This window comes from Hylobates moloch, unplaced genomic scaffold (genome assembly GCF_009828535.3).
Source record: "Hylobates moloch isolate HMO894 unplaced genomic scaffold, HMol_V3 SCAFFOLD_6, whole genome shotgun sequence".
NCBI lineage: Eukaryota > Metazoa > Chordata > Mammalia > Primates > Hylobatidae > Hylobates > Hylobates moloch.
Genome location: NW_026652281.1, coordinates 81,463,266 through 81,489,664, shown reverse-complemented (window position 1 = coordinate 81,489,664; position 26,399 = coordinate 81,463,266). Strand labels below are relative to the sequence as shown.

Genomic DNA, 26,399 nt, shown 5'->3' with positions numbered 1-26,399 from the left:
TGGCTCTGGCGCTGGCCAGCTCAGGCCCAGCTGTGCAGCCCCAGGGAGGCCTCTCTGGCCACCACACCTGCAACCTGCCACAGGGAAGTTCTGAGGATCTAGTTTCAGAAGCTGGCATCCACCATTCCTGGTTCACTTGGGAACCCTGGGAGAGGTGGGTGGAGACCTGGCTTGTCATCTCACTCCCAGGATGTCAGCCTTTGTGCCCTCACTGTGTGGAGAGGGTGAGGCTCAGAGAAGGGCAGCCACTTGCCCAAGATCCACAGCAAGTCCGTGAAGGAAACCAGAATGGCCAGGAACTCAAGCATGTTTTGCGCCCACTCCATCCCAATGTCAGGCCTGCTTCAGTGCTCAGTCTCCTGGGCCCTGGGCCTGGCCATGGGGGGTTGGGGGGATCCTGCCCCAGCCAGAAAGTGTCTCCCCACCTTTCCTGTATCCCTCTGACCACAACCCAGGGCAGGTTCAGTGTCTCCTTCCCTTCCCCACCTGGAAAGGGGGCTGGGAGGAGAGGAGAAGCAAGTAATGAAGGCTACTCTACATTCTCTGTGTGCCAAGCCCTGGGGACACTGAGGTCCATCAGGAGTCCCAGCGCTGGAGAAATCTGCAGGAAAGTGACTACAGCAGAAGAGCAGACACAGGGCAGTGACTGCTTCAGAGCTTTCGCAGAAGGGCTGTGGACCCAGAGATGGTGCCTGCCACAGCGGAGGGTCAGGAAGCTTTCCGGGGAAAGTGACCTGAAGGATGAGGGCTGCAAGAAGACCCAAGAGTAGGTGTATGGGCTGGGGGTGGGAGGGGCGACAGGGGTGCATAACAGCTGGGTATGGGCTTAGAGCAGAGAGGGGACTATGGGAAGACAGGCAGAGGGCAGAGCCCACAGTGTGGAGCCCGTGGAGCAGCTCGGGGAAGGTACCACTTGGGGATATTTGAGAGTGACATGATCTCTCTTCTCGCCACAAGAACAGTGGTGATTCTCCAGGTCTGGAGCTCAGGAAGGAGGAGTGGCTGGAGCAGTTAGCTCTTATCACCTTAGCTATAGCCATAACCATGAATAAACACACCCAGAGTGGCAAAGCAGGTCTAGTTTAGGGGTGGAGGAAGAGGACCAGCAGAAGACAGTATGAGAAAAACCAGGACAGGACAGCGTAGCACCGTCAGATGCAAGGGAAGTTTTGAGAAGAGAGCGGTCAACATCAGGCAACCCACTGGCCAATCACAGGCATGTCCACCACTGATGCCAACATCTGTTGACTCCCAAGAAGACAGCCAAGGTCGGGGTGGGCCCAGGAGGAGTTTTGGTCTGCCAGTCCCTGGGCAGTGGCCCAGGGTACCGCTGCCACTGGGACCACTAGGGGTGGTAAGCAGTCAAAAAATTAAGGCAAATCCTCCCGGCACCAGAGTCTCATAGGAAATGTTTATTAAGAGTTTGGTTCCTGGCCGGGCACAGTGGCTCACGCCTGTAATCCTAGCACTTTGGGAGGCCGAGGCAGGCAGATCATGATGTCAGGAGTTTGAGACCAGCCTGGCCAACATGGTGAAACCCCGTCTCTAAAAATACAAAAATCAGCTGGGTGCAGTGGTGCACGCCTGCAGTCCCAGCTACTCGGGAGGCTGAGGCAGGAGAATCGCTTGAACCCGGGAAGTAGAGGTTGCAGTGAGCCGAGATCGTGCCACTGCACTCCAGCCTGGGAGACAGAGTGAGACTCCGTCTCAAACAAACAACAAAAAAAAAAGTTTGGTTCCTGCCACCACATCAGTGGTTGCTGCCTCACTGACATTCTGGGATCTTCACCCCGTTCCCTTGGACTTGACCTTGAGAAAGTGGTTTGATGCCGGCTTTTATTAGGTATGAAGACCCACAAGGAAAGTTTTGCCCCTCTGATAAGGAGACCGGGTGGCCTTTAGAGCAGATATCTAGGGAGACGATGCGGAATTACTTGGCATTTACTCAAGGGCCCAGGCGAAGGCGACTCCTGGAAGGGCACCGCGCTTACAAAGGCCTGGCTGACCTCCACCCGTGACCGGTGCGCCGCTCCTGAGACGCGCTCTCCAGGGGCGCAGGTGGCCGCGTCTCTATGATGCAATATCCTGCGTTTTTCCCACCCTCGCACTGCTGCTCCGGGCCATCGGCACTTCCTCTGCGGCCCGATGTCCTCCCCCGCCGCGGCCCACGCTTCCACTAGCGTGCCCACCGCCGCCGGCCCTGCGCCCGAGGTCACCGTGGCGGCCCGCGTCTCCGTCTCCAGTCCATCCTGGGCCAGCAGCGGCGGCCCCGCCTAAGACCCGGGAGCCAATGGGGCCCGAAGGCCGACAGAGCCGCTAGTCCTCGCGAAGGCGCCACCGCTGAGAGGCACGCGGCCCCTGCCGTGGCCATAGCCCTGTCGCCAGCGCCGGAACCAACACCGCTCCGCACCAGCCCCAGTCCCGCCTTGGTGAAGGATCCGCCCGGGGCGCCTGCAGCGCGCTGATCCCAAGAACGCCGCTCGGTACACGCCGCACCGCACCCGAAGCCGATTGCAATGAAGTCATCCCGCTGAGGAGTCCCGATCTGTGCATTCAAGTGATGTGGGGGTGAAGCCGCTGAGAAGGGGCCCGCAGTATCCAATTCAGACCGGCCTTTGGCCAGCGCAACCGGGAAACCAGCTCTCCCTTCGAGAACCTCCTAACCATGTGCTGACCAGGAACTACACTTCCCAGGATGCAGCCCGAGGAGTCCCGGCATCCCCAGGTCATGACAGCCGAGGGCGTAGCCAGACCAGGGTCCGCGGGAGCAGTACAGGCGGCTCCGCGGCGACCACCACGCTCTCCCCTTCAGGCCCAGTCCGTGATCCCTGTCGGCCGTTAAGTCTGAGCCCTCCCAGGCTCACACCAAGCCAGCAAAGTGCTGCTCAGCTGCTGCAGCTGAAATCGGGGGACTACTTTTGGGGTGCGAGGCCTGGCCACTCTGGCTGCAGGCCGAGGGTTGAACGTTTATTGATCACAATTAACAGCCTATACAAGCATCTCTAGAGCAGAGGCTGTGGGTCCAAACGGGCCCCTGTAGCTCCAACCCTCTGGCCTTTCCGGGTGCTGCCCTCACAGCCGATGGAGCATGGCTGGGCAGGCAGACAGGACACAGGCTCAGTCACAGGGTGTTGGGGGGGAAGCTCTTCTAGCTGGAATGATTGGAAGTTGGCCCAGCGGCTGGGGCTGGTCTGTCCCTTCCCCTCCTGTTAAGTTCCACCTCCACTGTAGTTAAGGCCACCAGATGAAAGCAGGGTTAGGTCCAGGGACCCAGTAGAGCCTTGGGATGCATGAGGTGGGGGTAAATGGGCTTGGGAGAGAAGTGGAGATTGGGAAGGGGCCTGATTAGAATAGAAACTGATGTTGGTTCAGCACCTGCAAGATGAGGAAGGTGACTGCAGCAACCTTAGAGCTTCCCAAAGGAAGCGGGTGATGCCCCCATCTGCCAAGAGGGTACCTCCTTCAGCCCTTGGCACAAGAGCCAGACCGAGGTGTCCAGGGAACTCCACAGGACAGAAGCCCTGCCGAGGCTAGGGGGATGGTGGGTGAAGGAAAGTCTTCCTGGGGCCTGCAGCCCAGTCTCAAACAAGGAACAAGGACATGGCCCACTGGTCCTCATTTGTGAGCCAGTAGGCAGGGAGCGAGCCTTCTCTAGGGTCGGAGATCACAGCCTGGGGAATTTTCCTTAGGGTTGGGATGCATCCATGGAGACAGGTTAGGGCCAGTTTCCGGGAAGCTCAGTCGAGTGCTCTGGGCTCCTCAGGCCTCTCAGGCAGACCTTTTCTGTAGGGCAGTGCCCCCTAGGCTGCAGCTCTGACCTTTAGGAAAAGACGGAACGAAGCTTGGCTGATCCCACGCCCACTGGCATGCACCAGGGTCCCCAAACCAACAAGGTGGGCAGGGGCTGGGCCCATGGGGTCTGGAATGGAGGGTGGGGCCACTAGACCTGGAGTGGGGAGGGGCTGGGGGCACAGCCCCCAGGGTCCATGGTGTTCCAGAGTCCCCTGAGTTTCAGGTTCAGCTGATGTAGATACGATGGAAGTCGTGGGCACCAAAGGCCGCGTTGCACTTGGGGCACTTCCTCTGGCGGGCCTCATAGCGGCCCCGCACGCACTCGAAGCAGAAAACGTGGAAGCACTTGGTAAGGACTGCATCCTTCTTGCGGGTGTTACAGCAGGGGCAGGTCAACCGCGCCTGGGCCAGGCAAAGGCATCAGCTTGGGAACAACTCTGACAGTGCCCAGACCCCAAGCTGACAGCAGGAGGAGTCCAGGTCAAGCCCACCACATTGGAGACTGCACCTCATCCTCCCATGACCCTGGAGGTAGGGACGAGCACTCTGTGAATGAGCAAACTGAGGTGCAGAGGCCAAGGTCTCAACACTAGAAATCAGCAGAGTCCGGATTCATCACTGGGCAGTGATGGCTATCATGTGTCCCCTCAAAAGGACAAGGACCCACAGGCCCAGCCTGGACTCTGCCTTGGGGCTTCATCTCCTGCCCCACTGACCTTCTCTGGTGAAATCTCAATCTTGTCTACCTCTTCACCTGCACTTGCTAAGTCACAGCTGGAATGGCAATGCAACTAGAAATCTGTTCTCTCTACCCTCAACTGGGCCCAGCCTCGGCACTGGCCAGAGACCCTGCTGTGGGTCCCTTCTTAGCCTGAGACCTCTCTTCCACCACCAGGAAGGTCTCCACCTCCAACTCCAGACATGGATTGACTCAACTCAGCATTCCCCAACAGTCCTCCTCCAGCCTGCTAAAATCCCAGCACAGCCTGCCGCCTCAGCAGCCTCCCTGCCATCACTCCTGTCTCCCAGGAACCTATGCACCAGCACTGAACAGGCTCCCAAGCCTGCCTCTACCCCATGGCTGCCTCCAGCTGCCTCTGCCCTTCAAGGCTCAACTGCTTCCAAGGGATGACCAAGTCATATGTGGCTTCCACCTCTACCTCTACTGACATTCGCCGAGCCCGTTCTCCAGCCCAGCCCTTCTGTCTTGAGCACCTTCCCAGCCTCCCAAGGGGTCCCACAGGCACCTTCTCAGCATCCTTTGACACCATCCCATAGAACCTGCTCCCCCACAGGCCTCCAAACCCCCCAAATGGTACTGGCTATCCACCTAGTTTCTCAAACCAGGAACCCAGGAGTCCTCCAAGTGTTCCCTTTCCCTCGCTCCATGCATTTGATCCATCCCTGAGTCCAAGCAATTCTGCCTCTGAAACGTCTCCTGAACCCATCTACTCTGGTTTCTGCCTCAGTGACTGCAATACCATAACAATTTCCCTGCCTCCAATCTACCTCTTCCAGCCCAAAACCAACAAGAAATCTAACCACATCACTCTCCTGTTTAAAACCCTTTGAGGTCTCAACCTGGCGTACCGCACCCTTCAGGAGGTGACACTGCCCAACCTCTCCACATTGGCTCCTCTGATTACAACCTCCGGTGCTGACCCAGCAACCCCTCAGCTCAGGCCTCCACATCTGCCATTCCCTTTGCCTAAAGCCACTCACCCCCGTTCCTCACAGCCATGTCTGGCCTATTCTTCAGGTCCGCTGTGGTGACATTCACTCCAGGAAGCCTGCTGACCCCAGGGCCAGGGGAAGGGCCTCCCGAGTCCCCTCAGCCCCTCTAGCCTCTGCCATCACATTACACATCTGGGATGAGAGAATTACTTGGCTGCCTCCTCCCCTAACTGTCAGTTTCAAGAAATCAGACCAGAGCCAGTTCCTAGCCTCCCAACCCACACCCAGCCAAGCATTATGCCTAGCTCACGGTACATGTACAGCAAACAGTATTTGACTCTGCAACCACTGTGCTGCCCACTTTCTGCTGCCCTATGTTACTTCCAAGGTCCCCAGACTCTCCACTACAGTCTCAGCAATCCTGCATCTACAATTCCCAGGTGGACAGGGCACAACTTGGCACACAGCCCCACCTTGTACTCCTTGATCTCCTCCTGGAGGATTTCGTCAGCATCCGCGTAGACCTCCACCTTCCTCTGCTTTTCCAGCTTGCGCCGCAGCCGTGAGATGTCCTCCTGGGGCAGGAGAGGCCTGGCTAAGGGCAAGGGTCCTCACCCTTGAGCCGCTTGCCCCCAGGATAGGTCCGTGACCGTGGACCACCCTGGCCTGGCCCCTCACCCCTGCACACACCTGAGCCCTCTTGAGGTTGAAGCTCTCTTTCTCACGAGCAGCCCGGCTCTCTGCCAGGCAGGGCTGGATCTCCCGCAGCCGAGTCTGCACGTGCTCCAGCTGCACCTTCAGGTCCTCGGCCAGCTGGGCGGCTTCTACAGCCTGAGTGGGGTGGAAGGAGGCACTGGTCTGAGCCTGGTGATTCAGGTATGTGGAGTCATGGCCCACCAATGCTTGTGTCCAGTACCCCAGTGACACCTGCCCTGGAGCTGCTCCTGCCTCCTGAGCCCTAAGCCCTCCCCTCCTGTTCTCCCTCTCCAGTTCCTCATGTGTGATGCTGTTTTTTGTTTGTTTGTTTTTTTTGAGATGGAGTCTTGCTCTGTCCCCCAGGCTGGAGTGCAGTGGCGCGATCTCGGCTCACTGCAACCTCTGACTCCAGGGTTCACACCAGTCTCCTGCCTCAGCCTCCCGAGTAGCTGGGACTATAGGCGCCTGCCACCACGGCCGGCTAATTTTTTGTATTTTAGTAGAGACGGGGTTTCACCGTGTTAGCCAGGATGGTCTAGATCTCCTGACCTTGTGATCTGCCTGCCTCGGCCTCCCAAAGTGCTGGGATTACAGTCGTGAGCCACTGCGCCTGGCCTGCTGTCTGGTTTTTGAGCCTTCACAAGGCTCTCCTCTCTGCTCCCCTCAACTTCCCCACCACACGCACAGCTCCCCTGGGCCTCAGCTCAAGTGTCACCTAAGAGGCTCCCCTATTTTTCTTTGACAGCACCTCAGATTCCTGCACAAGGCTTACTGTGACATGCACTATTTTATTTGGGGGATTACTGGCTTGCTCTGCCTGCCAAGACCTGAAGTTCCAGCTTTGACTCGAAGGCAGAGACCTTCTTGTTCCCACTGTCTCCACAGCAATCAGCGCAAGGCCTAGTACATAGCAGGGATGTAAAATATACTGCTTAAATGGGCCAGGCGTGGTGGCTCACACTTGTAATCCCAACACTTTGGGAGGCCAAGGCGGGCAAATCACGAGGTCAGGAGTTTGAGACAAGCCTGGCCAACACAGTGAAACCCCTTCTCTACTAAAAATACAAAAATTAGCTGGGCGAGGTGGCAGGCTCCTGTACTCCCAGCTACTCGGGACACTAAGGCAGAAGAATCGCTTGAACCTGAGAGGTGGAGGTTGCAGTGAACTGAGACCGAGCCACTGTACTCCAGCCTAGGCAACAGAGCTAGACTCCGTCTAAAAAAAAACAAAAAAAACACAAACATACTGCTTAAATGAATGAACTAACTGTAGAAGAAAACAGCTTCAGAGGAAATGGAAATCAATGTTAATCTTAAGCCTTTAGCCAAAGCTAGACATTTCTTATATTTAATACAACTACGTGACAGAGAACATCATCCCCACTTTACAGTTCACTAGCGAGTGGTTAGAAGGTAGAGCCTAGAGTCAAGGAGGCTTGGACCCAAATATCAGGGCCACTCCCTCTTGAGCAGATCAGTCCACCTCGCTGAGCCTCAGTTTCCTTATTTATAAAATGAGGCTAAAAACAAAATCCGGCCAGGTGCAGTGGCTCACGCTGTAATCCCAGCACTTTGGGAGGCCAATGTGGGCGGATCACAAGGTCAGGAGTTTGAGACCAGCCTGGCCAACATGGTGAAACCCTGTCTCTACTAAAAAAAATACAAAAATTAGCCGGGCGTGGTGGTGCGTGCCTATAATCCCAGCTACTTGAGAGGCTGAGGCAGGAGAGTTGCTTGAACCTGGGAGGTGGAGGTTGCAGTGAGCCGAGATCACACCACTGCACTCCAGCCTGGGCAACAGAACAAGACTCCATCTCAAAAAAAAAAAAAAAATTCCATCTTTTATTTTTTTTTCCTAGGGACAGAGTCTCGCTCTTGTCACCCAGACTGCAGTGCAGTGGTGCGATCATAGCTCACTGCAGCCTCAACCTCCTGGGTTCAAGTGATCCTCTCACAAAATTTTTTTGTAGAGATGAGGTCTCACTATGTTGCCCAGGCTGGTCTCCAACTCCTGGCCTCAAACAAACCTCCCACCTCTGTTTCCCAAAGTGTTGGGATTACAGACGTGAGCCACCACGCCCGTAAACACCATCTTGATAGGATTAGTGAGACTGAAATGTGACCAAGCATGTCAAGTACTCAGCATGTGGTCTGGCACATGTAAATGTTCAATATGTGTGAGCTGTTCTGTGACAGCCTGGCTTCACCTCAGGCTATTGCGTCGGGTGCTCTGAGCAGAACCGGAAGGTGAGGAGGTGAGCCAGCAGCCCAAGCTGTGTGTCCCCCTGGCCCAGCCTCACCTTCCGCTTGTTGAGCTCCAGGGCTTGGCTGCGCAGCGTCAGCTCCTTCTCCACACCCCCGAGGCTGCCCTGCAAGGCCCGCTCCTTCTCTTCCAGCTTCTGCACAGTCAGCAGCTGGGCATCCACCTAAGGACCAGAGGAGGACTCAGGGCTATGACCCCCACCTCTCCACCTCTCCACCTCCACCCTGCAAGCTGGGGGCGGCCATACCTGGGACTTGAGGCCAAGGACCTGCTCGCCCAACTCATCCTTCTCCTCCCGCAGCAGCTTGTGAATCTGGTTGGCCTTGATCCGCTCTGACATTAGCTTAAAGTTGGCGTCATCCTTTTCCCGCAACTGCTGTAGCAGCCGCCCGTTCTGTTCCTGCATGTCCTCAAAAGCCTGACCTGTCACATCCATCTCTGAGAGCAGAGCCTCCTCCTCCTGCAGCAAGTGGGCAGAGACAAGATGGAACGTGGGAAGTGGATAGGATGGCTGTGGGGGAACCATGGGAAAACACAGCGAAGCAAAGAACCAGAGGGGACCCAGATCATCAAGGTGCTGCAGGCACTACAGGCACCAAGCAAGGTATGAAGAGCTCTCTCTGCGTTCTGACGCGAAGGCACCACATGGGCCGCACCTGCTTGGTGGCACCCAGCTTGCGCTGCAGGTGTTCTATCTGCTCCTCTGCCTGCCGAATGCGCCGCAGGGCATCCTCATCTGCGATCTTCTTGCTCTCCCTTCGATCCCTCTCCTCCAATTCCCGGATGCGGCTCCGCAGCTCATCAACCTATAGCACAGGGAAAAAGAAACTCTCTTGACACTGCTTCCTGCTGACCTAGGACTCTGCTCTGCCTTTCTGCATGCCCCACAAGCCCCAGCTGCCCTCACCTCGGCCTTGGCCTTGCGTTCCGCTGCCATGAGCTGCACCTTATCCCGCTGCTCCTTGGGCGCTGACTTGTACATATCCAGCAGCAGTTTCATCTCCTTCTGGCTCTCCTGGGCCTTCCTGGCAAGGAGGTACAGGAGGAAGTCTTGGTGAGTGGAACTGGAGGCCACCTGGCAGGGTCAGGAAGGAGACAGGAACAGAGCCTCACTTGAGCTCTGCTCGGAGACCCTTGAGGAGTTCTGATTCCTTCCGCTTGGCTTCTTCCACCTTGGCCTTCTCCCGATCAGCCCTTGAGAGAGCGGAGGCTACAGGTGGAGGTCCCAGGCCGGGACCTTCCCGTTCCCTAAGCTCCCGCTTGGGCCTGGCCTCAGGTTCTCGGCCCCGGGAGGAAGGGCCCTGGGCCCCAGGGGTTAAGCCCTGGACATCCTCTTCGGAGGGGACCAGCTCCTCCTTCTTCACTGAAGTGGTAGTAGTGGTGGTGCCAGGCACTGGAGCCATCTCCTTTCTGTTGTCAGGGGTACTGACAGGGCCTGGCCCACCCTCCTCTTTCCCTGGGGCTGAGGCACTGAGGCCAGAATCCTCTGGGTGGCCCAGGTTGGGGGTGGAGTGGGTAGAGCCACTGGCCTGGGCCCGGAGCTGCAAAGGCAGAGAGGAAGAGGGATGAAGTCAGATGGTATTCACTGGAGTCTAGCCAAAGCTTTTCCCAGGCAGGCCCCTTCTCACCTTGCCAATCTCAGCTTGTACTTCTCGAAGCTTCCGCTTGTATCGCTGGGCGTCCCCTTTTAGCTGGTGGTTGTGGTTTTGAAGACTACTAATCAGGTGGCGCATCTCACGGTTGATGGGCCCTGGAGGAGCATCAGGAAGTAAAGGTGTCAGAACCAGTTCCTGGGTTAGGACTCCAACCCCTCAGTGGGGGAAGAGGCTATGCCATCACTCCCACTGTGCAGGAGGGGAACATTGCGGCCTCAATGGAGCATGAACTCATCAAAGTAAATAATGCTGACTTCAAGGAAACTCACCTAAAAGTAACTTGACACTGCCTATTCATATAACTTTTGCTAATGTAGAATTTTTTTTTTTTTTTTTTTTTTTTTTTTTTTAAATAGAAACAGTGTCTCACTTTGTTGCCCAGGCTGGTCTCAAATTCCTGGCCTCAAGTGATCCTCCCACCTTGGCCTCCCAAAGTGCTGGGATACAGACATGAATCACCATGCCTGGCCTAGGTTTTTTCTTTTCTTTTTTTTCATACATCTAATTCCCTTTAATAGAGAAGGTAACTGTAACATTCACAAAAGTTAGTCAACTTCTTCTAGAGTCTTAAACATCACCTTCCCAGTACATTTCCCTGGCCTCCTATCCAAAATTGCAAAACCCTTTCTTCTGATACTTCCTATCTTCCTTTTCTGCTTTACTTTCCTATTTGTCACGAGCTAACGCATTTTCCATTTTTCTTCTACTAGTTCGTCTTCCTCTAGTCTGTCTTCTATCAGAATGTTGCTCCACATGGCAGGAATTCTGTTTTGTTCACTGGCATAACCCCAAACCCTAGAACAGAGCCTGGCTCATAGGTGGCATTTGACAAATCTTTGTAACACAAGTATCTGAGAGACAGAGACATCATCAGACCAGAAGAATGAGGACAGGGCTGACAGCTCAGACTCTGCATGTGCCTGCTCCATCAGCCACCCCAGCTGGCGTGACCCTCACTGTGCCTGGGAGCCAAGCAGTGCAGGCCCTGTTTTGCATAAGAAGCCGAGGCTCTGTGAAAAAAAAGGCCTTAGCCTCTTGCATCAGGATAAGCAGCAGCCCCACACCAGGGCCCAGCACTCCCAGATAAGGCCCCACCTCCGCCCTATCCTCACCACATACCCGCCTGCTCGTTGGCCGCCAGATTCTGCTCAAACTCGATGCGCAGCATCTCGTACTCCTTGCGTACCTGGGCCAGCGTGTCCTCCAGCTGAATGACCTCTGTGCGCAGCTTCTTCTGCAGCCCCAGCTCGTCGCTCTGTGGGTTGATGTGTTAAGGACCCACATAGCCCCTTGGTCCCATCTCAGGACTCAGTATCTTGGGAACAATCTATTACCCAGGGACCCCTGGCTGGCACACAGGGCCTCTGAAGCCACAAACACCTCAACACTAAGGGTCTGGCCCTTAGCCCAGCCCCAACGCCTGTTCCAGGGCCATACCTCCATGTGCTCAATGTGTCGCAGGTGGGAGTTCTTGGTGGCCAGCAGCAGGCCCCGAGCCTCGTCTAGCTGGGTCTTCACTTGCAGAGACTCATTGTAGAGCAGTGAGAATTGGGCCTGCAGCATGCGGTACTCCCCCGTCTCCCGCACTACCTCCTCAGGAAGGCTCCGCAGGGCCACCTGGGGCAGGGATGCCCAAATGGGATCAGCAAGAGGATTCAGGGCTCAGTCCCTCCCTTACAGGCACAGGCCCTCTCAGCCCCTACGGCAGCCCACCTTGAGGCGCTCATTGGTCCGCACAGCCCCCTGAAGTTCGGCCTGCAGTTTCTCCAGCTCTGCCATACGGCTGTTGGCCAATTCCTGGTTTTCCTCCAACTCTGCATTCAGCATCTCAAACTAAGGAGTGGGAGGCAGGGCCATGGGAGGCAGGGCCATGGGAGGCAGGGCCAGATGTGGCAGCAGGCCTCCCTTACGTCCCCAGCACACACTCCACCCCAAGCACCCTGTGCAGGGCAATGATCGATTCTGATACCCCAAACCAAGTATTTTCCTAAGGGCTCCCAGACAAATGGGAGAAAATTCAATACTGCATGGTCGGTGCTGGAAACTAAGGCTCTTAACTGATGGGGAGTCACGGAAGCATTCCAGGAAGGCCTAAAGTGCTAGTAAAGGGAAAAAGGGCACAGTGACCACCAGATGCCAAATGACTCCAACTCACTCCTATCTCTCTCTTCTGTGCTTTATCATATGTGGTACTCATAACACACTGATACGCTATTTTACTGATTTCTTGTCTGTTACCACAAGTAGAACCTAAAGATACATTCTTTTATTTATTTCTTGCCTGGTCCATGAAAGTTTTGACCTCTATTTTGTTCTCGCCAACATGCCTAGTGCCTAGCACTAAGTGTTCAAAAATTTACTCAACAAGTATATGAATGCATGAAAGAACAGCAGGAGTGACCAGGAAGGGCCTCGGAGATGGATGTTTGTCCTTTGTCCTGAGGAGAATTTCAAGAGTGCAATAGAGAAGAGGTTGTGAGAAGGGGTGAGAGGAAGATGCTGCTCACCTTCTGCATGCTGAGTGTGATCTGGCCCCCCTGGAAGCCTGAGGAGCTCCCAGATACATAGTAGCCAGAGTTAAGCTGTGGAGAGAAAACAGACAGGCAATGGACATGGAGGGGAGGAGCTAGGGCCCAAGGGCCCAGCCTTGCCTCACCTACCCCAGCACCCCTGCCCCCCTGCTCCACCTGCTCTAAGGCCTCTGCCAGGTGCTTATTGAGCTTTTGCTCTCGCTTCCGCAGCTTCTCGATGTCCCACTGCAAGTCCTCCACTGTTGTCTCCATCTCCAGCACCTTGGTCTCTGCCGATGTCACTTTATCCTGGAGCTCAGAGTACTGGGAACAATGAGGGAGCAGACGCTTGGATGGGGGACTTGGTTTCTGAGGTCCCTGAGTGCCCATCTAACCCAAAACCTGCCTGATTCTAATCCCACCCCCAAAGCCCCCGGCTCCTCACCTCCAGTGAGATGCGGTGGTGTTTCTCCTGCAGCTGAGTGGCCAAGTCCTGCAGTCGCCGGTTCTCACGGCCCAGCTCTCGGGTGCGTGCCCGAGCCGCCTCACTGAGGGGCTCACTGTCCCCTGGGAAGGCAGGGCCCAGGTAAGAGCCCAGCTCAGGGCAATGGGGCAAACAACTAACTCATTCTGGAGTCTGCTATGTGCCCAGTGTGATCCACCAGCTGTCTTGCCCATTTCTCATGACAAAGCCAGGAGTCTTTATCCCCACTGCACAGAGGAGGAAACCAGCTCAGAGAGGGGAGCCACTTTCCCAGCATGTCCAGGTAAGGATGGCAGAACTAAGTGGGAGAAACCTGTCAACCTATAAGGCCTGAGCCCTTGAAGCTATGCCTTGTGGATCTGCAACCCACACCAAGTGCTCCAGAGGGGCCTCTGGCCAGGAGGCTCTACCGGCATCAACAACTCCTCCAACCCATCTCTCTAGCATTCAATCCAGGAATCAAAGTTGGAACCCCCATCTACAGCCTAACCTACCCCTTCCAAGAACATGGCTGATTTATTCCTTGGGGAATTCTGGTCGCCCTTGGACTCGGGAATTAGCGGAATTGGGAAGGGGGTGCCATCAAGATGCAGGTGGGGATGTACACCTCTTGGGTATGGGCACAAAGAACCCACCTCGACTGTACACTCGCTGACAGAGTTCCTCCACCCGGCGCTGAAGGCGGTCTGAGGCCTCTACCACATGAGACACAGCTGCCTTGGAGAACTCCATTCGGCCTTGCAGCTCCAGCTCCACCTCCTCACTGCTGCTGGCACCCAGTGCCACCACAAAAGCCAAGGCTGGCTCACTGAGAGGGGGCCGCAGCTGCATCGCCAAGGGGTCTGGAAGGAATGGACAGACCCTCATGAGGGTAACAGCAGTTACTACCACTCTGTACCAAGTTCCAGACTGAGCCCTTCAATACTAATGGTTCACTTAATCAACACAACCTATAATGCACTATTATCTCCATCCTGAAAGTGAGACAAATGAGGTTCAGGGAGGTAAAGTAATTTCCTCAAAGCTACAGAGTTGCGTATCACATCCTCAGGGAAGCTTCCTATACTTTCCCAATATAAATTAGAATCACACAAACATGCATGCACACACAATCATTCCCGTTCAGGAGCCCCAGTACTTTCTGCTTACTATGTTTATAATTTCCTCCCTCATAGCAAGTGCAACACTCATTTTTAGAAAGCGTCAAATACATAGTTAATACTCAACCATAATACTGTTTGAAACAAAGGGGTGTCAAAACATGAACTGCTCTATAAACCAAGTTAGTCAGAGTCCAAAGCCTGTGTTTTTGTGCACTGCACTTTACTGCCCAAACATGAAATCCATTTCGTGGGGAGTAGTAAGGCAGGCAATTCAGGGGCCCAACACCAAAGTCCCCTCCTCTCCAGGACTTTTCCCAGAACTTAAGCTCCCCAGATCCCAGGACTCTAGTCCTACCCCTCAGCTCTGATGTCCCCGGCTCTGGGAGAGGAGTCCCATCACATGTTGGCCCCTCCTGGGTCCCAGGTGCCTCAGGCACTGAAGACAGCTCCCCCTGGCCCTCATGGCACCGGAGAAGGGCTTCCACAGTTTCATCCAACTGGAAGGAGAAAACATCAAAAATGTTATGAATCCCTTAGTGCTTTCCAACATGATACTCCTTTCCCAGCAGGGGAATCTGGGGATTGGCAGTTGAATCAAGGCCTGGTCTTTGAAAGCAGAAGGTATCCACCTGGGCCCAGTAGCGATTGACGATGAGGAGTGTGGCATCATCTGTGGCCTGCCGCTTCTCCAACTTCTCAATTCGTTCTCGGAGTTCATCTTCACAAGCCTGCCGTTGTTCCAGCCGCTCTGCCAGTTTCTTGTTCTTGAACTGTAGTACCTTCAGGTCCATCTCCTCCTACCAAAGGAAACAAAGGGGCCGACGAGAGGGTCAAGCAGGGCCCACAAACCAATCAGAGAGAGACAGAGAGAGAGAGAGAGAGAGGAGCAGAACATCTGGAATGCATGGGAGATGGGGGTATTCCCACACTAACCGCTAACAGAATCTAAGGAGGCTCAGACAACACATAGCGAAAAGTGTCTTGGTTGTGAGGAGGCTCACGTTGTTTCTGCCTGTTCCCTTGTAAATCCTTAGTCTTTGACAAGTCACACGCCCCCTGGGAACCTGTTTTCCTATCTGTAAAGGGAAGACAGGCGTCGTGTTCTCAGCTTCTTTCAACAGAGTATCCTGTAACGCGGACCTTGCTAAACTTGGGGAAGTGGGTGTAAGTTTCTGGACAGTTTGGCCAGAGAACAGAGGGAGGGCTTTGGCAAGTTCTGAGGGTTAAGGCAAGAGCCCACGAACCGTGGAAGAGATGCCTCCAAGACGAATGGGCTCGATAAGAGTGGTGGTGGTCTTCTCCTCACGACTCAGCTTCTTCTCGGGGGGCCCTGAGCCCCCGTCGCCGGCGGCGCGTTTGTTGCCTGGCCCAGACATGGCCGCGGCGGCTGGAGCGGCGCAGGGTCCCCTGAGGGGCGTCAGACGGGAAGAGGCGGTACTTCCGTCACCTGCAGAAGACAGAGAGCAGAGATGTGGGAACGGCTGGTGTTCCACAGCCCCAAACACCCTCCACCCCGCACACACCTGCTGGATCCCGTCCCCGCCGGCGCCAGAGCCCTCACCAGCAGCAGGGTCAGCCTAGCGCCGCCATCTTGGATTTCACCGGACGTCACTGGACGACACTGGCCCCCCAACGGTGCGCAGGGCGCAGGCGCCAAAGGCAGTCCCGGATGTGAGGAAACTTCTTTATCTTCTGCTTCTATTGGTTACGCTCGGTCCCGCCACTCGGGTCCTCTGGCTTCTTCCCAAACACCTCCTCTTTCTCTCGGTGATTGGCCAAGAGGCAGTTCCCATAGTAACTGACACCGCGCTCCCACTTCCCAGCCTGGAGGACAGCGCCGGCCCTCGTATTAGCAACTTGGAAGAGAGGGTGCCCAGGTGGGCACTCGCAATTTCTTACGTATCTGCGCGTTCTCTTCGCACCCACTGGCGTGAGCCTGCGCTTTCCGCCTTCCTTCCCTCACAAGCCCCCCTTGGCAACCGTCGCCGTTGAGACGGAGGGAGACGCCCCCACGGATTCGCCCCGCCGCGCCTCTCCGCGCGTAGATTGGCCGGAGCGAGGCGAACGGGCCCGGCCTTGGCCGCAGACCGAGCGCTGGCTGTCCTGGAACCGAGGCGGCGGGAGCCCGGGGCGCCTCGCGGCACGGAAGAGCGGCGAGATGCTCAACCGCAAGACCAGCCACTTTTTGGGAATGAGGGTGCAGTCGGAGCTTGAACATCTCTCCGAGCTGCGGCGGGAAGCGGGGAAGGATCGCAGCTCAGTGCGTGGGTTGGCGGCGCGGACGCGAGCGAGTGTGCGGACCCAGTCGACGACAACGACGGCGGCGGCGGCGGCTAAAGCGGATGAAGACCCCGGAGCCAACTTGTTTCCGGTGAGGGCGGGACAGTCTGGTCTGCTCGTGAATATTTATAAACCAGCTCCCTCGCAGGCGCCACCCCTCATTATGCTTACTAACGTTCGGGACGTCTCCCGGGCTGCCTGGGCGAGGAGAGGCAGGGGTGTGTGACCCCGGTGGTTACTGTGCTCGCGTAGAGCACCTAGGGCCTGCTGAAGCCCTGCCTCGCCCGCGCCTCTCCTTCTTAGTCCTTGAGATGAGATGGCAAGTTACAGCGCCTTCTCGGGCCCGCTGGAGATTCGCTACGGGCCAGGACACCACAGCTGCCTTCCCCAATTCGCTTTCTTTCCGCAGCCGCCGCTGCCCCGACCCCGGATCTGCATGTGGTGAGTGTGAAGAGACAAAACGTACACTGAATATTTGCGTTCTTCCTTTATTGCCTCCCCAACAGTCCTGTCTGTGGCCAGGGCATCCCCATTTTACAGATGAGACTGAGGCCCGGAGATGCAGTTACTCCAGGTGACTGGAAGCTGGCTTTCCAGCCTCTCCAATCCAAAGAGGAGGGAGGCAGTGTGAGAAAAAAAGAGCCAAAGACAGAATGTAAATGGAGTCTCATGGCCGCTAAGGAGTATTGTACAGAGGGGGACACTGAGGGCCACAGGGAGTACTTGACCAAGGTCATACAAGGTAGTGGCAGAGCAGAAAAAAGAATTCAAGATTCCTAACCCTAGGCTTTAGAAATGGAGAGGCTCATAAGAGTTCATTTAGGCCCAGAGAGTTAACGATTTGCATAGTTACACAGCAAGCTGGCTAAAGAGCCCAGCTTCACGCCGGTGGCCCAACTCGCAGTCTCACGCACTAGCTGTCACAGCCCTGTCATGATAGGTAATGGCCACCAATTCTCTTTTTCTTTTCCTATAACAGGAAGTACCTGGACATCCATTCCATGCACCAGCTGGAGAAGACCACCAATGCTGAGGAGATGAGGGAGTAGGGACTGAGGGGGGCGCGGGAAGAGCTGTTGGCAAAGGCTGAGGGGTCAGGTTGGGAAAACATGAGGAATGGCTGACTCCAAAGCATGTGGTGGGTGTAGGGTGATGAAAGGAGGCCCAGTTGTCACTCACTCCTCTCTCCCTCCCAAGGGTGCTGGCTGAGCTGCTGGAGCTAGGGTGTCCTGAGCAGAACCTGCGAGACGCCATCACCCTGGACCTCTTCTGCCACGCGCTCATTTTCTGCCGCCAGCAGGGCTTCTCACTGGAGCAGACATCAGCGGCTTGTGCCCTGCTCCAGGATCTTCACAAGGCTTGTATTGGTGAGAGGGGGCAGCTACCAGGTTTGAGCCCCAGGGAGAAGAGGAACCGGGGCTGGCACAAGTGACCATGGGAAGCAGAAGCAGGGGATTTCTGCCTGGAATATGTCATTATTAGTAGCATTATCATACATAAGCCATCACCTTTCCAATCCACTGCTTCCTTATCTAGAAATTAAGGGTACAGCACACATTTTACAGGACTGTTCTGAGAAATAATATATGCCAATATATGCATAGTACACAATAAAACCTACTTTAGAACGTTTAATAGCTCTTGCTTCAGAATGTTTAATAGCTGAAATGGTCTATTTCTTGGTTTATTGTGTCACTTCCCCTAGAATATAAGCTTCGTTAAGGGCAGGACCTTGTCTGTCTTGTTCAGTGCCTAAAACAGCATACAGTGGGCATATAATGGGTATTCAGTATTTGTTACATGAGTTAAGGAAACAAGCCAGCGCTGAAACCCAGATCTGTCTGCCTCTGAAGCTCATGGTCATAAACAGCTGTTGAGTGAACTGAATGAATGGATACCAGAGAAGGCCTCACTGCCGCATCTTGCTTTCCCTGCCAGCAACCCCCTTGGGCAACGTGGAGGAGTGCTACCGCTACTTCACCAGTGTCCTTTTTTGCCATGGAGTCAGGGTCAGTTCCCCTGGAACATTCTGGAACCTTTACCCATCCCCAGACAAGGTCTAACCCAGTCTCTCTCACATTCATTACCCTTATCTTCTTGTGAAGACCCTAGTGGGCCCTCCTTGCTCCTACATTGCTGGGCTTTTGGAGGCAAAGCCAGGGCTCCGGAAGGTAGTCAGGGTTCTAATTCTGAGTCACCACCACAGCGGCCTCCTTTCAGCATCGACCTCTTCAAAGAGGAACAACTGCTGGCCTTGGAAGACTACGTGGTCAACACTTATTTCCGCCACTTCAAGCTCTATAAATACGTCTTCACACCCCAGGTAGGGGGTGGTGGACCATGAGGAGCCACCCTCAACCGCCCCTTCCCTCAGTGCAGGTGCACTCCTTTCAGCCTCCCTCTGCCTTGCTTCCCAGGTGCGGCTGGATCTGTCTTTGACTTACATGGGGCTACAGCCACCCAAACTGTGGCCAGAGAGTGAGATGGGTAAGGGAGAGTGCCAGGGCAGGGCAGGGCTGGGCTGGGCCAGGCCTGGGGCCACAGTCTCTTCCTGCTTCTGGTTTGCAGAGAAAGAAGAAAGCAAGGAAGTGGAGGAGCAGGCAGTTACCCTGCAGGAAAAGGAACTAGAGACAGTGGCCCCGCCAGAGCCACAGCCAAGTGAGGATCTGGAGGGGGCAGGCTGCCCTGTCTCTCTGAGCAGGTGTAGAATGAAGGGTTTGGATCACATCAGGACTTCAGACTTTTTGTTTTTAGTCATAGAGTCCTTTCTCTAAATGATCCCTTATGCAGAAGTCCAAGATGACAGATAAAAGCACAGCTGCAGGCCAGGCGTGGCAGCTCACGCCTGTAATCCCAGCACAATCTGGAGGCGGGCAGATTGCCTGAGCTCAGGAGTTCGCGACCAGCCTGGGCAACACCGTGAAACCCCCTATCTACTAAAATACAAAAAATAGCCAGGTATGGTGGTGCACGCTTGTAGTCCCAGCTACTCGGGAGGCTGAGGCAGGAGAACTGCATGAACCCAGGAGGTGGAGACTGCAGTGAGCCGAGATCTCGCCACTGCACTCCAGCCTGGGCGACAGAGCAAGACTCTGTTTCAAAACAAACAAACAAAAAAGCACAGCTGAGGTGGCTCCAGAGAAATGATCATTAGAAAGCGAATGACGGTGGCCGGGCGCGGTGGCTCACGCCTGTAATCCCAGCACTTTGGGAGGCCGAGGCGGGCGGATCACGAGGTCAGGAGATCGAGACCATGGTGAAACCCCGTCTCTACTAAAAATACAAAAAATTAGCCGGGCGCGGTGGCAGGCGCCTGTAGTCCCAGCTACTCGGAGAGGCTGAGGCAGGAGAATGGCATGAACCCGGGAGGCGGAGCTTGCAGTGAGCCGAGACTGTGCCACTGCACTCCAGCCTGGGCGACAGAGCAAGACTCTGTCTCAAAAAAAAAAAAAAAAAAAGAAAGCGAATGACGGTGGCTTAAAACCTACATGATGGGTTGATGGGTGAAGCAAACCACCATGGCACATGTATATCTATGTAGCAAACCTGCATGTTCTGCTTGTATCCCAGAACTTAAGAGTTAAAAAAAAAAAAACAAAAACAAAAACAAAAAAAGGCCAGGTACAGTGGCTCACGACTGTAATCCCAGCACTTTGGGAGGCCGAGGCAGGCGGATCACGAGGTCAGGAGATCGAGTCCATCCTGGCTAACACTGTGAAACCCCGTCTCTACTAAAAATACAAAAAATTAGCTGGGTGTGGTGGCGGGCACCTGTAGTCCCAGCTATTGGGAGGCTGAGGCAGGAGAACGGCATGAACCTGGGAGGCAGAGCTTGCAGTGAGCTGAGATCGCTGCCACTGCACTCTAGCCTGGGCGACAAAGCAAGACTCCATCTCAAAAAGAAAAAAAAAAAAAAAAAAAGAAAGCCAATTACAATAACAGCCAGCACATACTTGGCAATAGGTGTGCAGTGCATGCCCTGCTCTAAGCATTTTACATAAATTAACTCATTTAATCCTCCCTCAATCCTATGTGCTAGGTATCACTATCCACATTTCACACAAGGAAACTGAGGCACAGATGGGTTAAATAACCTGCCTAAGGTCACACAGCTACTGAATAGGGATCAGAATTTGAATCTGCAAAGTCCAGCGTAGCCACCCAACCCAACTACCTCTCACACAAGGGCTGGCTGACGTTTCCTAAAGGGAAACAACATTGCTACCTCTATATCCCCCAGGGGAAATTTGGGGGCTGTGTTTGCCCGAGTAGGGACCATCCCCCATTGCCAGACAGCATCTCTCCTCACCCTGCCCCTTCCTCCCCTGCCCATGCAGGCCACATCCACGTCCTCCGAGCCTACATCAAGACCCAAGTGAACAAGGAGCTGGAGCAGCTCCAGCGGCTGGTGGAGGAGCGGCTCAAGGCCAGCGAGGAAAGGCTCAGCAGCAAGTTGACTGCACTAGAGCAGCCCTTCCAGCTACCTCCGGGTAAAAGCAAGAGCAAGACCAAGTGACCCCCAACATTTTCCCCAATAAAGGTCTGGGCCAGAATGGCACCATCCCTGCACCCTGCTGAGCACCTTCTGGGCTTTCCTGCCCAAGCCAGACAGACACAGGACACCCGCTCTCCCTGGCATGTAGATTTTATTTCATATGCAGCACAGGCAGCACTGACCGGGGCAGGCATGGCGTTCAGAGTGGCTCCCTTCCACCCCAGCTCTGATCTCAGAGCCCTGGCTAGTGGGGAGAGAGGTACTGGGCTGGTCTTCAAGAGGGTAGCAGGATGAGTGATGGGCCTGAGGCCAGAGCCCAGAGGAGCTGGAATGATCAAAACCCTTCTGGAGAGTTCTGCTTCCTGGGAATCCCTGGGGTTGAGGTCCTAGCCCAACACAAGCACGGCCTCATCCTCAGTTATAGCAGCAGAGTCTCCATCTTCTTCAGGGCCCATGATGGGAAAAGGCCCAGGGGGCCGGTGCTGAAAGAGAGCCGCCCGGTTCTGCTGCTCCCCTTTCTTCACCCAGTGCCCGTAGAGCCGGAAGGCACAGTTGTCGATGAGGCGCCGCACTGACCGCAGCGCATAAGGGTCCCTCAACAGTGCGTTCTTGGTCAGTGGCCGTACACGATTGGTGCTTAGGGCCACTCGTCCAGCAGCCAGCACTGTCCACACTGCCACCTGGGAAGTGGGGCAGGGTGAGCTCTAGTGCAGGGGAAAGATCACGGGACACAGGAACGGGCCCAGACCCTGACACACGCAGGCTTACCCGGAACCGCTGGCGGGGGGTGAGGTTCCAGGGTTGGCTGCCTTCACAACGCTCAAAGAAGGGGTGCTGTAGGGCCTGCTCAGCTGTCAGGCGTGCCTCAGGATCCACCTGCAGCAGCCTGGAGATCTAGGAGAGACCCAGAGCATGAGGGGCAGCTCTTGGGCCTCCCCTACTGTCCTCTCAGCCCCAGCTCACCAGGTCTTTGACAGTGCTGGAACGGTCGTCCCACTCAGGGGAACTGAACTGGTACTGGCCCTCCATGATCATGCGTAACATCAGGATCTGCCGCCGGTGCCAGAAGGGTGGCGAGCCAGCCAGGAGTGTGAACAATATCACCCCACAGGCCCAGCTGGGAAAGAGACTGGAGTCAGGCGGGACTGGGTGACAGGCAGACCCAGCAAAGGACAGCAAGCATAGGAGGGAGGGGGAGACCAGGAACTCACAGGTCGACCTCCTTGCCATAGCCTGGGTGGGTTTCATCCATGGAGCATTTAAGGATCTCTGGCGCTAGATACCCTGGGGTCCCACACAACTCTGGGGAGAGAGGACCAAGATTGAGGGGATGCCACCAGCCCCTCCAGGGCCCTTAGCACTGGATCTCTGCTGGAGCCTCCTCAACGCTGCCAGGACTACCAGTGTTCCTATCCTCATCCTGCCTGCCTTCTGCCAAGTCTCCTGCCGAGGCACTATCCCTGCTCAACAGTTGGCTCACCATGGCTCCTGGTGGCCTTCCTAGGAAAACCTGGGTTTTGGATTGATTTCAAGGTCCTTGTTCCACCATATCATTTGCCTCCTCCAACCCTACCTACCCACTATCCAAGCCAACCTATCCACTCCTCACAACTTGTTACCTTAGTTTTATATATATCATAATGCATATGGAAAGATTATATATTTTTACATACATCACAATATATATGTAAAAAAAATTTTCTGCATTCCTATCTGCCTAAACCTCTTTCCACCTATAATCTCCAACCATCACTCAACCCAAGGGGAAGAAGCGGAGACAAGGAATTTCTTTTCTTTTTCTTTTTGGAGATGGAGTCGCCCTGTCGCCTAGTCTGGTGTACAATGGCATGATCTCGGCTTAATGTAACCTCCGCCTCCCAGGTTCAAGCGATTCTCCTGCCTCAGTCTCCCAAGTAGCTGGGATTACAGGCGCGTGCCACCACGCCTGGCTAATTTTTTGTATCTTTAGTAGAGACGGGCTTTCACCATGTTGGCCAGGCTGGTCTTGAACTCCTGACTCGTGATCCGCCCGCCTTGGGCTCCCAAAGTGCTGGGATTACAGGCGTGAGCCACCGCGCCCGGCGAGCTATGGGATTTCTTAAAGCACATAATGGGTAAGTCCCTTCTTCAAAACCCTTCCCTGATTCCACATCATGACACATGATCAAATCTACAATTCTAAAGTCCAGAGCCCTCCAAAACTTTATCCAAGTCTGTATTTTTATATTTATTTATTTATTTTTAGAGACAGGGTCACTATGTCACACAGGCTGGAGTGTGGTGGCACTATCACAGCTCATTGCAGCCTTGGGCTCCTAGGCTCAAGTGATCCTTCTCCTTCAGCCTCTCGAGTAGCTGGGGTGACAGATGCGTGCCACCACGCTTGGCTCAAGTCTGTATTTTTAGTTTGTTCTACCACTCGGGCACCAATTCTTCCAGTACTTTCTGAACTGTGTTCCATGGCACACTTCCAGGAGATTTTAACAGCCCCGAATTGAAACTGACTTTCTTGGGAAATTCATTCCTACACCAAGTATTTATTGAATGCCAAGTTGCATTGATTCGCCAAGTGGCAAATGAGATGTGCCCTTACCGAGCTCACTGTCTACCTGAAGGCAAGCGAGAAATAATAAAGTTAAGACGTGTTGTGAATGAAGAAGATGGGAGAACAAAAAGCAAGGGGACCTAAGCTGCCCTGGAGGTTTAAAGTGAAGCCTGAATTACCCAAGCCAAGGAGAGGACGGAGTGGGCAAAGGCAAAGATGATTCCAGAAAGGGGAAAAGTACATGTGGAAGTCCAAAGGGTTTTAAAGTACAACATCCACCAGACATGTAAGTCCAAAGGTTAAGAGTATAAACTCTGGAGTCAGACTGTCCAAGTTCAAATCCTAGCATTAGGACCCTAGAGCAGTCATGTCACCTCTTTGAGCCTATCTATAAAAAAAGAGACACAAATACTATCTGTCACACAGGGCTGTGGAGAGGATTTAGGGGAATAAGCCATATAAAGACTGGTGCCGACCAGGCACAGTGTTCATGCCTGTAATCCCAGCACTTTTGGAGGCTGGGACAGGAGGATCACTTGAGGTCAGGAGTTCAAGACCAGCCTGGCCAACATTGTGAAACTCCATCTCTACTAAAAATACAAAAATGAGCCGGGTGTGATGGTGGGCACCTGTAATCCCAACTACTCGGGAGGCTGAGGCAGAAGAATAGCTTGAACCCAGGAGGCGGAGATTGCGGTGAGTGAAGATCATGACACTGCACCCCAGCCTGGGTGACAGAGTGAGACTGTGTCTCAAAAAAAAAAAAAAAAAAGAAAAAAAAAAAAAGACTGGTGCCTGCCTCACAGGTGAATGCCCAGTAAACGGTAGCTTTTCATAAGTCTAGTAAAAAGCCACTGAGGGAGAGAGTCAGTGGCAGACTAAAGGCTCTGAAGAATCCCACAGGTGGATTTTATTTGAAGTTTCCCATTTGCAGTAGAAACATTCCTGTCACAACAACTGTATTCATATCAGGTGAACCTGAGGCCCAGGGCCCAGGTGGGAAGTGCAGTCTGGACACATCACATCAGGCTCTTGTGGTCCTGCACTCCAGACCCCAAACATGTGGCTGAGCATGACTCTGCTCTGCTCCCTTTTTTACCTCCTCTATGGGGCTCAGGCTGAATTGGCGTTCCTTCCTCCGGGCTCCCCTGGCATGGCCCTCTGCCCACTTGTGCACCACTGTCTGTCTGCCTGCTTGTCTGTCTCCATCCTCCCAGGTCAGGATGCCCACTCTGAGGTTAAACATAGGCTTTGCGCCCACAGGGTACTTGGCAAGTGCCCAATGACTTCTCCCTTTTTCTTGGCACCAGGGACTTGGTACTCAGACCCAGCCAACCAATCTCATCAGGCCTGGGTCTCCCCTCCCAAGCCTATTAGGGCACTAGATCCCCTCACCTCGAAGCTTCTCGCCAGGTTCCAAGTGGCAGGAGAACCCGAAATCTGAAAGTCGAATCTGCATATTGTCATCTAGGAGAATATTCTCAGGCTTCAGATCTCGATGCACAATGTTGTTGGCATGGAGAAAGCTCACTGCTTCCAGCAGAGACCGCATGATGGGCCTGGGGGAAGGGGAGGCGGGTGCAGTCTCCTCCTCGGCTCCTCCCTGCCATGTCCCACCCCCTGCTCATCCCTGGGGCTGCAGGCTCAACCCTTACCTGGTTTCCTTTTCAGAGAGGGCCACCTTCTCTGTGAGATAGTCAAACAGCTCTCCCTTCCGCATCCTAAGGGAAGGAGGGGCATAGGAGGCAGCTGCATCCCACAGTGGGGGCTGAGAAAACAGACCAGTGCTCATACAAAATATCGTGGAAGAGGCCACTAAAGATAGATTCCTCTGCGGACAAACCAAAGGGTCTAGAGACACAGCACTCCAACAAGGCAGTTTGGCCTGGTGTGTTGGCAGCTGAAATACCTGCATTATGCCATGACTGGGCAATTATGGCAAAAATAAGAGACTTCTTGTGACAATATAATTTATAGGAGGTTCTTGTTGTTTGAGAGTAACTATGCCTGAAAAAGGCCATTCAGAGTGAATCTATAAAGAAAATGGACCAAAATTTCAGTTTTTTGTGGCACAAAGGTTGAATAGGACCTTATTTTGAAATTTTGTCTTTAAAAGCTGAGGTTATGTGTCAATTAAAAATAATACTTTCAAAATTGAGGTTATACTTGCACTCTGCATCAGTCCTCAAAGTAACATTATCAGGTGCTGTTTTGGGGAGTGTAGTCACTCTGCACAGCTACAGGATGGCATAATAGACATCTTTATGTCCCCTCTGACTTTTGCAGAGGGCCATTTCTGTAAATATATCGAAGCCTTCATGAATTTTTTTCCAAGGGCCTCTTTTAAATCTTTGGAATTCAAATCATTCTCTTTTGAAATACCTTTGCAATTGGTTTGCATTATACCAATTGCATCTGACATTCAGATTCTGACCAGAAAAAGAACTGATGGGCAGAGACAGACACTAGAGTAGTTAGTGTGTTAAGCAGCAAGAGAGGCTGGTGAGCAAGGATCTATTTTCTAAGTGGTCAGTCCACTGCTGAACACTCTCTCTTTTTTTTGGAGAGAGAGTCTCACTCTGTCACCCAGGCTGGAGTGCAATGGCACAATCTCAGCTCACTGCAACCTCTGCCTCCCGGGTTCAAGCGATTCTCCCGCCTCGGCCTCCCGATTAGCTGGGATTACAGGCACCCACCACCATGCCTGGCCAATTTTTTGTATTTTAGTAGAGACGGGGTTTCATCATGTTGGCCAGGATGGTCTCGATCTCTTGACTTCGTGATCTGCCCGTCTCGGCCTCCCAAAGTGCTGGGATTACAGGCGTGAGCCACTGCACCTGGCCGCAATCTGTTCAGGCTGGGCGTGGTGGCTCACGCCTGTAATCCCAGCACTTTGGGAGGC

General features: G+C 54.2%; 3 protein-coding genes across 5 annotated transcripts; 1 reads left to right on the top strand and 2 right to left on the bottom strand.

Moving 5' to 3' along the window:
• Positions 1 to 1,290: 1,290 nt before the first annotated feature.
• RNF40 (ring finger protein 40) lies at positions 1,291 to 15,852 on the bottom strand. Of its 3 annotated transcripts, XR_009214175.1 has the most exons (21): positions 15,701 to 15,775; positions 15,422 to 15,624; positions 14,807 to 14,974; positions 14,533 to 14,674; positions 13,710 to 13,916; positions 13,036 to 13,157; positions 12,768 to 12,914; positions 12,588 to 12,662; positions 11,794 to 11,913; positions 11,518 to 11,697; positions 11,200 to 11,335; positions 10,054 to 10,175; positions 9,539 to 9,966; positions 9,333 to 9,450; positions 9,082 to 9,231; positions 8,673 to 8,885; positions 8,463 to 8,588; positions 6,157 to 6,297; positions 5,940 to 6,041; positions 3,947 to 4,194; positions 1,291 to 3,818 (listed from the first exon to the last, which is right to left on the bottom strand). XR_009214175.1 is itself a non-coding variant. In XM_032155706.2 (20 exons), the coding sequence occupies exons 2-20, from the start codon at positions 15,551 to 15,553 to the stop codon at positions 4,018 to 4,020; spliced, it is 3,006 nt and encodes a 1,001-aa protein (XP_032011597.1). In that variant the 5' UTR covers positions 15,554 to 15,624; positions 15,739 to 15,852; the 3' UTR covers positions 1,292 to 4,017. The 3 variants fall into 3 exon arrangements, 2 of the variants coding, with proteins under 2 accessions (XP_032011597.1, XP_032011598.1); XM_032155706.2 differs by having other exon boundaries at positions 1,292 to 4,194; positions 15,739 to 15,852; XM_032155707.2 differs by having other exon boundaries at positions 1,292 to 4,194.
• Positions 15,853 to 15,924: 72 nt separating this feature from the next.
• CFAP119 (cilia and flagella associated protein 119) lies at positions 15,925 to 21,018 on the top strand. The gene is made up of 9 exons (XM_032155821.2): positions 15,925 to 16,548; positions 16,867 to 16,898; positions 17,437 to 17,502; positions 17,655 to 17,824; positions 18,396 to 18,466; positions 18,664 to 18,780; positions 18,875 to 18,944; positions 19,026 to 19,115; positions 20,795 to 21,018. The coding sequence occupies exons 1-9, from the start codon at positions 16,336 to 16,338 to the stop codon at positions 20,971 to 20,973; spliced, it is 1,008 nt and encodes a 335-aa protein (XP_032011712.1). The 5' UTR covers positions 15,925 to 16,335; the 3' UTR covers positions 20,974 to 21,018.
• A 68-nt stretch (positions 21,019 to 21,086) lies between these two features.
• Positions 21,087 to 26,248, bottom strand: PHKG2 (phosphorylase kinase catalytic subunit gamma 2). The gene is made up of 6 exons (XM_032155795.2): positions 25,153 to 26,248; positions 24,893 to 25,056; positions 22,164 to 22,254; positions 21,916 to 22,069; positions 21,721 to 21,846; positions 21,087 to 21,632 (listed from the first exon to the last, which is right to left on the bottom strand). Exons 1-6 carry the CDS (start codon positions 25,410 to 25,412, stop codon positions 21,339 to 21,341), a joined length of 1,089 nt encoding a protein of 362 aa, XP_032011686.1. The 5' UTR covers positions 25,413 to 26,248; the 3' UTR covers positions 21,087 to 21,338.
• Between the last annotated feature and the right edge of the window lie 151 nt (positions 26,249 to 26,399).

What these genes read in the sequence shown, in the direction of transcription:
- RNF40 (XM_032155706.2), bottom strand. Translation starts at nt 15,553, where the DNA reads ATGTCTGGGCCAGGCAACAAACGCGCCGCCGGCGACGGGGGCTCAGGG. An exon ending in GGGGACATCAGAGCTGAGGG is followed by an intron (nt 13,917 to 14,532) that starts GTAGGACTAGAG and finishes CATTCCTTCCAG; the next exon opens with ACCCCTTGGCGATGCAGCTG. An exon ending in GGTCTCCGAGCAGAGCTCAA is followed by an intron (nt 9,451 to 9,538) that starts GTGAGGCTCTGT and finishes CCTCCTTGCCAG; the next exon opens with GAAGGCCCAGGAGAGCCAGA.
- CFAP119 (XM_032155821.2), top strand. Translation starts at nt 16,336, where the DNA reads ATGCTCAACCGCAAGACCAGCCACTTTTTGGGAATGAGGGTGCAGTCG. An exon ending in TCTTCACAAGGCTTGTATTG is followed by an intron (nt 17,825 to 18,395) that starts GTGAGAGGGGGC and finishes TTTCCCTGCCAG; the next exon opens with CAACCCCCTTGGGCAACGTG. An exon ending in TTTTTTGCCATGGAGTCAGG is followed by an intron (nt 18,467 to 18,663) that starts GTCAGTTCCCCT and finishes TCACCACCACAG; the next exon opens with CGGCCTCCTTTCAGCATCGA.
- PHKG2 (XM_032155795.2), bottom strand. Translation starts at nt 25,412, where the DNA reads ATGCAGGTATTTCAGCTGCCAACACACCAGGCCAAACTGCCTTGTTGG. An exon ending in TATGGCAAGGAGGTCGACCT is followed by an intron (nt 22,070 to 22,163) that starts GTGAGTTCCTGG and finishes TCTCTTTCCCAG; the next exon opens with CTGGGCCTGTGGGGTGATAT. An exon ending in CCCCCCGCCAGCGGTTCCGG is followed by an intron (nt 21,633 to 21,720) that starts GTAAGCCTGCGT and finishes CCCACTTCCCAG; the next exon opens with GTGGCAGTGTGGACAGTGCT.